The 12558-nt window shown below is 40.0% G+C and overlaps 1 protein-coding gene across 1 annotated transcript in view; it reads right to left on the reverse strand.

The window, feature by feature from the left end:
* Positions 1-12558, reverse strand: part of LOC117531392 (immunoglobulin-like domain-containing receptor 1) — a 35247-nt gene that overhangs the window by 13158 nt on the left and 9531 nt on the right. The window contains exons 4-5 of the mRNA XM_034194490.1: positions 3064-3183; positions 2704-2850 (exon numbers count right to left, since the gene is read on the reverse strand). Coding sequence (XP_034050381.1) covers positions 2704-2850; positions 3064-3183 — 267 coding nt within the window. The remainder of the gene's footprint in view (positions 1-2703; positions 2851-3063; positions 3184-12558) is intronic.

Here is a 12558-nt window from a genome sequence, read left to right on the forward strand (position 1 = left end):
GACATTAGTGATCATCTACCAGTTTCCATCGTTTATAATAGAAACCATCGGCGGAATCAGCCAGAGGAGAAAATAAAATACAGGCGAGTGTGGACAGAGGAAAACATGAACACACTAAAGAAGGATTTACAGGAGCAAAACTGGGAAAAGGTATACAGTGAAAGTGATGTTGATAGTGCATATGAAACTTTTTTACAAATATTTACATCATTATATGATAAAAATTGTCCAATTAAACAAGACTACAGAAAACAAAAAATCCAAGATCAACCATGGATGACGAAAAGGTTACGAAATGCATGTAATAACAAAAATACATGTATAGAGAATTCATAAAACTAAAGACTAAAGAGGCAGAAAATAGATATAAGAAATACAAAAATAGATTAACTAATATTATACGGGTATGTAGGAAGGAATATTATAGTAACATATTATATAATAACAAAAACAATATTAAAGGAATATGGGATATATTAAATAGCATTATCAAAAATGGTAATAAAAAACAGAGTTACCCTCAGTATTTCATTGATAATAATGTCAAGAAGGAAAATAAGGATGAGGTAGTCAACGGTTTTAAAATTTTTTTTGTAAATATTGGACCAAGCTTGGCAGAAAAAATTCCCAATTCCCAACCTGAGGATTGGGATAATAATCTCATAGAAAGAAATTCCCTGTTCAATGTTCCTCACAGCAGTGGATGGAAAAGAAATTATAGACATTGTGAATAATTGTAAATATAAAACATCTACTGATTTAAATGAAATTGATATGGTGGTGGTAAAACAGGTCACTGAATGGATTGTAGAACCATTAACATACATCTGTAACTTATCATTTCAAACCGGTAAATTTCCCAATCAAATGAAAATAGCTAAGGTTGTGCCGCTGTATAAGACTGGGGATAGACACCACTTCACAAATTATAGACCTGTTTCTTTGCTTCCACAATTTTCCAAATTATTAGAAAAGTTATTCAATAATAGATTAGACAAATTCATAAATAAGCATAAATTACTTACTGATAGTCAATATGGATTCAGAGCACATAGTTCAACATCACTTGCATTAATAGAATCAGTTGAGGAGATTACAAACGCCATAGACCACAAATTACATTCAGTTGGAATATTTATAGACCTTAAAAAGGCTTTTGATACAATCAATCATGACATATTAATCAGTAAACTTGAACAGTATGGGATTAGGAGGTTGGTGTTGCACTGGGTGAGAAGCTACTTAAGTAACAGAAAACAGTTTGTGAAGTTGGGGGAATATAGATCATCATGCTTGGACAATGCTTGTGGCGTCCCACAGGGGTCAGTATTGGGTCCAAAACTGTTTCTAATTTATATAAATGATATTGTCAATGTTTCCAAAATATTAAAATTAGTATTATTTGCAGATGACAAGCATTTTTTGTTCAGGGGGGGATTTGCAGGAGTTACTGAGGAGGATCAGTATAGAAATGGGAAAATTGAAAATATGGTTTGACAGAAACAAATTATCATTAAACTTAAGTAAAACAAAATACATGTTATTTGGCTATTGTAATACAGACATACAGGTTCAGTTACAAGTCGAGGGGGTAGATATTGAAAGGGTACATGAAAATAAGTTTCTGGGGGTGATAATAGATAAGATAAACTGGAAGACTCATATAAAACATATACAAAGTAAACTGTCAAGAAGCATTTCAGTTCTAAACAAAGCAAAACATATTCTGGACCACAACTCACTCCGCATTCTTTACTGCTCACTGGTTTTACCATATTTACAGTACTGTGCAGAGGTATGGGGTAATACTTATAAAGGCTATAAGAATTATTCATAATACTGGCTATAGAGATCATACAAATCCACTATTTTTACAATCCAAATTCTTAAAATTCACAGACTTGGTTCATTTTCAAACAGTACAAATCGTGTATAAAGCAATAAACAATTTACTTCCAGCAAATATTAAAAATATGTTTAACAGATCAGGGGATTGCAGTCTGAGGGGGAAATTTAATTTAAAGCATCAGTGGGCACGAACAACATTAAAAGGTTTCTGTATTTCTGTCTGTGGGGTGAGGATGTGGAACAGATTGGGAGTGGGGCTCAAGCAATGTCCAAGCATGAACCAGTTCAAACAGCGGTACAAAAATATGTTTTTTTCTAGGTATAGGGAGGAGGAAGGGTAATGAGGGTTAGGGTGTTTTTGTTTTTTGCTTCGGCTTGTAAATATATAGTATTTGTATGTAAGTAGGTATGTGTAGGTGTATATTTATGTTTGTGTATATATATATATATATATATATATGTGTGTGTGTGTATGTATATATATGTATGCGTATATGTGTCTATGTTGATATATATTGATATCGGTTTAGGTGTGTAGGAATCTATGTGTATATGTGGCAAAGGGTATTACTGGTTGTGGGGAAGAAGGGGTAGGGATAAATAAGCTGATGCTTCACCCTACCCCTTTTCGGACATGTTGGGTACACAGTAGGAACTTTTTTGTTGTTGTCTTTACTGATCTATCTTGTAATTGTTGTATCAAATGTTCGAAATAAACAGTTTTCATTCATTCATTCATTCATTCAAAGCTGGTACTAGTAACGTGTGCTGTAACACTCAATATGGGATGGGGTGTTACAACATCCATCTATGTCAAATGGAGGAACGTTTTCTCCATCAGTCACTGGTTTCTACCTTTTTCAGGACAGCAGCATTGTTGAGGGCAGCAGGGGCAGCGCACATAGCAGCAGCACTTCTGTGGGCAGCACTGGCAGCAGCAGATGCCGAGGAGAATGATGAGAAGGACCCCACCAAGGATGATAGCCAACACCGTTAACCAGTCTGAGAAAGGAGAAGGAGGGCGACTGTGTGACGCTACTCAACTGGCACAGGTCGTTCTAGCTCCCAACATCCAGATGACACCATTTACACAACACGCATTTTCAGGCACATTCAAACTTCGAAACACTGTGGCCCCCATTTGTAGCTACAAACAGCCATAAATGGAATTTTTCTTTTTTAACCACTGATGTTATTTTTGGTTTTATTTCTTACTGTACACAATGAGTTTGATTTCTTTGTCCGAGTCTCCAGCGGTATCTCCAGGAGCGTCGACAGAGCAGAAGTACACCCCGTTGTCCCACCACATCACCTCACTGATCACCAAGTCTGCCTCTGTACAAACACACAGAGATATATGCTGTTTGTTACACAGCGGTTCACCACTGGTTTTATAATACGGTCATATCAGGTAAAAGAGAAAGGTGCTTGTGCATTTTCAATGACAGTGACCTAAGTGGGAACTAACAATGTCAGAACAGTGACCAACTGGGCATGGCAGTCTCGATTGAACCCCTGTGTGATATGGTGGGATTTGACCACTTCTGGGGACAGCCTGCACAAACACAGCATCACTTCTAAAAATGGTGTACGATTTTGTTTTGGGCTGCACTCACTGAAGCATGATACTGGGGCTGTCCCCGGAAGTACATCATATACTCTTTCATTGAACCCCTGAATTGCCCGCTCACAAATAAGACAGTTCCCTATAAACAGGTCAGGGAGCCCTGGTGCTGCAGCTGCATGTCACCGGATTCACCACATGACGGAACTAAACTGGGTTTTGTTTGGCTATCTGGACTCGTGCCAACCAGTTTATTTCCGCCTCCTGAAAGTAGCCATCTATCTGGCACAGCCAGCTGTGGGCATCGTTATCGCTGAAGCGCCTGCACATTTGATCATGCACAGAGTAGCACACGTGAGAGTTCAGCTCAGCTAGACTGGCGGGACATTGGAAGGCCTTTTGTGGGGCGGGGCTGGAAAACACGCATGTCCCACACTCTGCTCCAAAAAAAACCCCAAAAAACTAAAACAAACCACCAACAACTGTCTAAATAAAACATTACTGTTATTTCGCAGATGTCCCAGAATATCTTGAAATACCGAGCTTGAACATGGTGGCAACACTGCGCTATCACACCTTCACAAATAAATCCACATATTAAACAAAAAGCCAGGCGGCCGAGGAAACATGTATTCATAATACAAGTACGTTTCATCAATCGCGTGTGTTGCGGATGCTGCATCTGCCTCTAAAGGGAAGACCGATGTGCCATCCCCTGTCAAGTACACCTACAGTAGTCTTCAGAATAATAGTAGTGCTATGTGACTAAAAAGATTAATCCAGGTTTTGAGTATATTTCTTATTGTTACATGGAAAACAAGGTACCAGTAGATTCAGTAGATTCTCACAAATCCAACAAGCCTTCATGATATGCACACTCTTAAGGCTATGAAATTGGGCTATTAGTAAAAAAAAAAAAGTAGAAAAGGGGGTGTTCACAATAATAGTAGCATCCGCTGCTGACGCTACAAAATCAAAACTATTATGTTCAAACTGCTTTTTTAGCAATCCTGTGAATCACTAAACTAGTATTTAGTTGTATAACAACAGTTTTTCATGATTTCTTCACATCTGCAAGGCATTACAGACATAAAGACATGGATGACCTCTAATTTCCTGCTTTTAAACTCAGATAAAACTGAAGTTATTGTACTTGGCCCCACAAATCTTAGAAGCATGGTGTCTAACCAGATCGTTACTCTGGATGGCATTTCCCTGATCTCTAGTAATACTGTGAGAAATCTTGGAGTTATTTTTGATCAGGATATGTCATTCAAAGCGCATATTAAACAAATATGTAGGACTGCCTTTTTGCATTTACGCAATATCTCTAAAATCAGAAAGGTCTTGTCTCAGAGTGATGCTGAAAAACTAATTCATGCATTTATTTCCTCTAGGCTGGACTATTGTAATTCATTATTATCAGGTTGTCCTAAAAGTTCCCTAAAAAGCCTTCAGTTGGTTCAGAATGCTGCAGCTAGAGTACTGACGGGGACTAGCAGGAGAGAGCATATCTCACCCGTGTTGGCCTCCCTTCATTGGCTTCCTGTTAATGCTAGAATAGAATTTAAAATTCTTCTTCTTACTTATAAGGTTTTGAATAATCAGGTCCCATCTTATCTTAGGGACCTCGTAGTACCATATTACCCCATTAGAGCGCTTCGCTCTCAGACTGCGGGCTTACTTGTAGTTCCTAGGGTTTGTAAGAGTAGAATGGGAGGCAGAGCCTTCAGCTTTCAGGCTCCTCTCCTGTGGAACCAGCTCCCAATTCAGATCAGGGAGACAGATACCCTCTCTACTTTTAAGATTAGGCTTAAAACTTTCCTTTTCGCTAAGGCTTATAGTTAGGGCTGGATCGGGTGACCCTGGACCATCCCTTGGTTATGTTGCTTTAGACGTAGACTGTGTTTCATAATTATTGTATGGCCTTGCCTTGCAATGTGGAGCGCCTTGGGGCAACTGTTTGTTGTGATTTGGCGCTATACAAGAAAAAAGTTGATTGATTGATTGATTAATTTTGTTGGTTTGGAACCAAGATTTTGCTGGTTTACTAGTGTGCTTGGGGTCATTGTCTTGTTGAAACACCCATTTCAAGAGCATGTCCTCTTCAGCATAAGGCAACATGACCTCTTCAAGTATTTTGACATATCCAAACTGATCCATGATACCTGGTATGCGATATATAGGCCCAACACCATAGTAGGAGAAACATGCCCATATCATGATGCTTGCACCACCATGCCTCACTGTCTTCACTGTGAACTGTGGCTTGAATTCAGAGTTTGGGGGTCATCTCACAAACTGTCTGTGGCCCTTGGACCCAAAAAGAACAATTTTACTCTCATCAGTCCACAAAATATTCCTCCATTTCTCTTTAGGCCAGTTGATGTGTTCTTTGGCAAATTGTAACCTCTTCTGCACGTCTTATTTAACAGAGGGACTTTGCGGGGGATTCTTGCAAATAAATAAGCTTCACACAGGCGTCTTCTAACTGTCACAGCACTTACAGGTAACTCCAGACTGTCTTTGATCATCCTGGAGCTGATCAATGGGTGAGCCTTTGCCATTCTGGTTATTCTTCTATTCTTATATCCATTTTCTTCCACACGTCTCTGTTTTTTTGTCCATTTTAAAGCATTGGAGATCATTGTAGATGAACAGCCTATAATTTTTTGCACCTGCGTATAAGTTTTCCCCTCTCTAATCAACTTTTTAATCAAACTATGCTGTTCTTCTGAATGTCTTAAACGTCCCATTTTCCTCAGGCTTTCGAAGAGAAAAGCATGTTCAATAGGTGCTGGCTTAATCCTTAAATAAGGGACACCTGATTCACACCTGTTTGTTCCTGAATGCCACACTACTATTATTGTGAACACTCCCTTTTCTACTTTTTTTTTTTTTACTAATAGCCCAATTTCATAGCCTTAAGAGTGTGTATATCATGAATGCTTGGTCTTGTTGGATTTGTGAGAATTGACTGAATCTACTGGTACTTTGTTTCCCATGTAACAGTAAGAAATATACTCAAAACCTGGATTAATCTTCTTAGTCACATAGCACTACTATTATTCTGAACACTACTGTATATGTTTTCATATCTCAAAAATATAACTAACACCAGATTCAGATTCAGCGCCCCCAAATTACCCAAATTAAAATCCGTTGAGAAACTCCATGCAAGAAAAATCGTGTTGACCAGCATTATTTATTTAGTTGAAAATCAGGAAGTTTGTGTATTCAGAACACTGAATTTGAAGTTTTGTTTTGCATAAAACTCAAAAGCGTTCTTGAGGCAAAAATTGGAATATGACCGAGTTTGAAACAAATGAATATTGAACTAGAATGGGAACATTCTGAAAAATGAGGATAATATTGTTCTATGCTGTGTGTTTGTTTGATTGAATACTCTTCAAATACACCTTAAAAAACTGAAGTGGAAAGCCAGTTCTGTTGTTGCTAATTTTTATTTATTTATTATTTAGGATCTGCAGTAGGTTAAGATAATAGAGGATACAGATAAAGTGCTGACAAGCAAGGAGAGTGTGTTGAGAAGGTGGAGGGAATATTTTGAGGAGCTGATGAACGAAGACAATGAGAGAGAGAGAGAGAGAGAGAGAGAGAGAAAATGCTGGATGATGTGGAGAGAGAGTAAATAAGGAAGTGCAAGAGATTAGTAAGGGTGAAGAGAGGGCAGCTATGACTAAGATGAAGAATGAAAAGGCTGCTGGTCCAAATGACATTCCAGTGGAGGAATGAAAATGTTTAGGAGAGATGACAGTGGAGTTCCTATCCAGGTTGTTTAATAAAATCTTGAAAAGTGAGAGGATGCCTGAGGGGTGGAGATGAAGTGTGGTGGTTCCTATTTTTAAGAACAAGTGTGATGTGCAGAGCTGCAGTAACTACAGAGGCATTAAGCTGATCAGCCACAGCATGAAGTTATGGGAAAGAGTAGTAGAAGCTAGGCTTAGAAAACAGGTGAAGATCTGTGAGAAGCAATATGGTTTCATGCCAAGAAAGTGCAATACAGATGCAATGTTTGCTTTGAGAGTACTGATAAGATGTACAGAGAAGGCCAGAAAGAGTTACACTGTGTGTTTATGGATTTAGAGAAAGCTTATGACAGGGTGCCAAGAGAAGAGTTGTGGTATTGTATAAGGATGTCTAGAGTGGTAGAGAAGTATGTGAGGCTAGTGCAGGACATGTAAAAAGATAGTGTGACAGCGGTGAGATGCGCAGTTTGAATGACAGACTCATTCAAGGTGGAGGTGGGATTACACCAAGGATCAGCTCTGAGTCCTTTCTTGTTTGCAATGGTGATGGAGAGGTTGACTGATGAGATCAGACAGGAGTCTCCATGGTCTATGATGTTTGCAGATGACATTGTGATCTATAGTAAGAGTAGAGAGCAGGTTGAGTCAAGTCTAGAAATGTGGAGTTACGCTCTGGAGAGCAGGGGAATGAAATTCAGTAGGTGCAAGACTGAGTACATGTGTGTGAATGAGAGGTAGCCCAGTGAAATAGTGCAGTTACAAGGAGTACAAGTGGTGAAAGTACATTAGTTTAAATACTTGGGGTCAGCTGTCCAAAGTAATGGAGAGAGTGGTAGAGAGTGCAGGCAGGGTGGAGTAAGTGGAGAAAGGTGCATACTGCATCGCGCTACCACGCAATGCAATATGGGACGATTTGTCCCGAGCAGTTAATTTATTTTAATTTTAGTTGTGGGTGGCAAGATGGCGCCTGTGTGTTTGGCATGCGTCAGTCCTGTCTCTACCGCTCGTCAAGTTTTTTGTTATTTGTAGCTGTGTTTTTGCTCTGTGTGTTCTGTCGGGACATCTCTGCCTTGCTTGTGTATAATTGTCAGTCTCTCTTGGACATTAATGCTCTATGAGCCGCTGCTGTTGTTTGGGTCCGGGCTGGGAGAGCCCCGCCCTGCTCTGCCACCTGTGCTCGCGGAGGTCCCACTGCACCTGCTCCGTTTTCCTTGCGCTCCTCTCCGGAGGAGGCGCTTTAGAAGGCGCGGAAAGCGAAGCAGTGCGTTGGTGAAATTTAAGTTCTACCTGGCAGCCTTCACTAGTGCAGTGCAGAGTAGCTACCTAAACTCTGAAAGTGAGATAGAGTATCTCGTCAATAGTTTTACATCCTCATTGAAGACAACTTTGGATGCTGTAGCTCCTCTGAAAAAGAGAGCTTTAAATCAGAAGTGCCTGACTCCGTGGTATAACTCACAAACTCGCAGCTTAAAGCAGATAACCTGTAAGTTGGAGAGGAAATGGCGTCTCACTAATTTAGAAGATCTTCACTTAGCCTGGAAAAAGAGTCTGTTGCTCTATAAAAAAGCCCTCCGTAAAGCTAGGACATCTTACTACTCATCACTAATTGAAGAAAATAAGAACAACCCCAGGTTTCTTTTCAGCACTGTAGCCAGGCTGACAAAGAGTCAGAGCTCTATTGAGCCGAGTATTCCTTTAACTTTAACTAGTAATGACTTCATGACTTTCTTTGCTAATAAAATTTTAACTATTAGAGAAAAAATTACTCATAACCATCCCAAAGACGTATCGTTATCTTTGGCTGCTTTCAGTGATGCCGGTATTTGGTTAGACTTTCTCTCAGATTGTTCTGTCTGAGTTATTTTTATTAGTTACTTCATCCAAACCATCAACATGTCTATTAGACCCCATTCCTACCAGGCTGCTCAAGGAAGCCCTACCATTATTTAATGCTTTGATCTTAAATATGATCAATCTATCTTTATTAGTTGGCTATGTACCACAGGCTTTTAAGGTGGCAGTAATTAAACCATTACTTAAAAAGCCATCACTTGACCCAGCTATCTTAGCTAATTATAGGCCAATCTCCAACCTTCCTTTTCTCTCAAAAATTCTTGAAAGGGTAGTTGTAAAACAGCTAACTGATCATCTGCAGAGGAATGTCTATTTGAAGAGTTTCAGTCAGGTTTTAGAATTCATCATAATACAGAAACAGCATTAGTGAAGGTTACACATGATCTTCTTATGGCCTCAGACAGCGGACTCATCTCTTTGCTTGTTCTGTTAGACCTCAGTGCTGCTTTTGATACTGTTGACCATAAAATTTTATTACAGAGATAAGAGCATGCCATAGGTATTAAAGTCACTGCGCTGCAGTGGTTTGAATCATATTTATCTAATAGATTACAATTTGTTCATGTAAATGGGGAATCTTCTTCACAGACTAAGGTTAATTATGGAGTTCCACAAGGTTCTGTGCTAGGACCAATTTTATTCACTTTATACATGCTTCCCTTAGGCAGTATTATTAGACGGCATTGCTTAAATTTTCATTGTTACGCAGATGATACCCAGCTTTATCTATCCATGAAGCCAGAGGGGACACACCAATTAGCTAAACTGCAGGATTGTCTTACAGACATAAAGACATGGATGACCTCTAATTTCCTGCTTTTAAACTCAGATAAAACTGAAGTTATTGTACTTGGCCCCACAAATCTTAGAAACATGGTGTCTAACCAGATCCTTACTCTGGATGGCATTACCCTGACCTCTAGTAATACTGAGAGAAATCTTGGAGTCATTTTTGATCAGGATATGTCATTCAAAGCGTATATTAAACAAATATGTAGGACTGCTTTTTTGCATTTACGCAATATCTCTAAAATTAGAAAGGTCTTGTCTCAGAGTGATGCTGAAAAACTAATTCATGCATTTATTTCCTCTAGGCTGGACTACTGTAATTCATTATTATCAGGTTGTCCTAAAAGTTCCCTGAAAAGCCTTCAGTTAATTCAAAATGCTGCAGCTAGCGTACTAACGGGGACTAGAAGGAGAGAGCATCTCTCACCCATAGTGGCCTCTCTTCATTGGCTTCCTGTTAATTCTAGAATAGAATTTAAAATTCTTCTTCTTACTTATAAGGTTTTGAATAATCAGGTCCCATCTTATCTTAGGGACCTCATAGTACCATATCACCCCAATAGAGCGCTTCGCTCTCAGACTGCAAGCTTACTTGTAGTTCCTAGGGTTTGTAAGAGTAGAATGGGAGGCAGCATATCTTTTTCCTGGTTCTCTCCCTCAGCCCCAGCAGAAGACTGCCCCTCCCTGAGCCTGGTTCTGCTGGAGGTTTCTTCCTGTTAAAAGGGAGTTTTTCCTTCCCACTGTCGCCAAGTGCTTGCTCACAGGGGGTCGTTTTGACCGTTGGGGTTTTACATAATTATTGTATGGCCTTGCCTTACAATATAAAGCGCCTTGGGGCAACTGTTTGTTGTGATTTGGCGCTATATAAATAAAATTGATTGAAATTGATTGATTGACTAGAGGGTCTGATCCTTGCATCCTCTGGGATGGATGATATTTTTGGGTGTGAGAGCGCGCGCTGCGCACAAGAGGCTGCTGGATTTGTCCTGTTCCTGGACTGTGCTCTCCGATGACCGGACCGGCTCCGCTAAAGCTGTGCCCGTTTTTGCTGCAGCTTTCTGCTGCTGCCTCTCGCCGGGCTGTGGAGTTTTTACGCCGGTGCTGTCGTCTGCGGGCTCGCAGACGCGGTGTTTCACCTGAGCTTCTCCGGCCGCCGAAAAATGCTGCGTCACTGGCTGCTGAGGAGCTGAACTTCCGCATGACTTCATTAAAATCTGCTGATCCCACCGAGATCCTTAGTTTGGGTCTCATTAACATCAGATCATTGTCTCTGAAGTCATTGCTGGTGAATGACTTAATTGTGGATCATTGCCTGGATATGATTGGATTATGTGAAACCTGGCTTAAATCCACAGCTGTCCTTCCTCTGAATGAGGCCTGCCCACCGGCGTACACTTTTAGTCACGTTTCACGTGATGTGAGGAAAGGCGGGGGTGTTGCTTTTATTTATAAATCCAGGTTTACTTTAGTAACTGTTGGGGGTCATAGATAATTCATTTGAGCATCTGATTCTCCGTTATGCCCATGATGCTAAGTACTGTCAAGGTCATAGAACTGGAAATCAGCTATGTTATATTGTCACTGTCTATAGGCCTCCTGGCCCATACTCTGATTTTTTTTTTTTAGATGAATTTGGCGCGTTCATCTCTAGTCTTTCAACTAGTGCAGACATTTTGATTATTGGTGACTAACATTCATATAAATAAGCCCTCTGATCCCCTTGGTAAATCATTTATGGAAATCATGGATGCATTAGGATTTCAGCAGTTCATTCATGGTTCAACGCATATCAGTGGTAATACTCTGGATTTGGTTCTTGCACGTGGCCTTGCTGTCACAGATATCGACATCCTGCCTCTTGCATCAGCGGTCTCTGACCACTCGCTTATTAGGTTTACAATTACGCTGCCGCACTTAGTGGAGCAACAACCTTGCCTATCATTACGGCGACGTATTGAACCTTTAACTTTGACTGAACTCAAAGCGAGACTACCAGAAATCTTAACTTAAAGCTTGATGAATTTTCAGTCGGTAGACAGTCTTGCGGATAGCCTGAATTTAGTGCTAAAAACCACACTTGATAAGATTGCGCCTCCTCTATTAAGGCCATGCCTTCCCAAGGCACAGACACCTTGGTTCAACAGTTATTTGCGTGACCTTAGGCAGAAGGCTAGAGGGTTGGAACGGAAGTGGCGTATTTCCAAATTAGAGGTGTTCCACCTGTGGCTTGAAGCTATTTTAGATTATAAGCATGCTTTATTGGCTACGAAGCAGGCCTATTACTGTGAATTGATAAACAAAAACAAGCATAATTCAAAGTCTTTGTTTGATACAGTGGCATTTCTTATTCATGGACAGCCACCTGTTGGTCATTCTCCTTTTTCAGCACAGGACTTTCTGGACTATTTAGAAAATAAAATAGAAGATATTAGGTTGAGCACATGTCAGCATACTTTGGTCCAATCATTGTATCCAGCTACTGAGCTGGGGACTACCACTTAGGTGCTACTTAGATTCACGGAATTTGATAGTATCTCACTAGGTGTGCTGACGAAACTCGTGATGTCTACTAAAAGCACAACTTGTTTATTTGATCCTATAACAACAAAATTGTTTAAGGATCTTTGGCCCATTCTTGGGCCGACTGTGCTGGAAATTGTTAACCTTTCTCTAAACTCTGGATCTGTTCCAAATTGTTTTAAATCTGCAGTGGTTAAACCACTACTCAAGAAA

Source organism: Thalassophryne amazonica, chromosome 2, assembly GCF_902500255.1.
Source record: "Thalassophryne amazonica chromosome 2, fThaAma1.1, whole genome shotgun sequence".
NCBI classification, from domain to species: Eukaryota; Metazoa; Chordata; class Actinopteri; order Batrachoidiformes; family Batrachoididae; genus Thalassophryne; species Thalassophryne amazonica.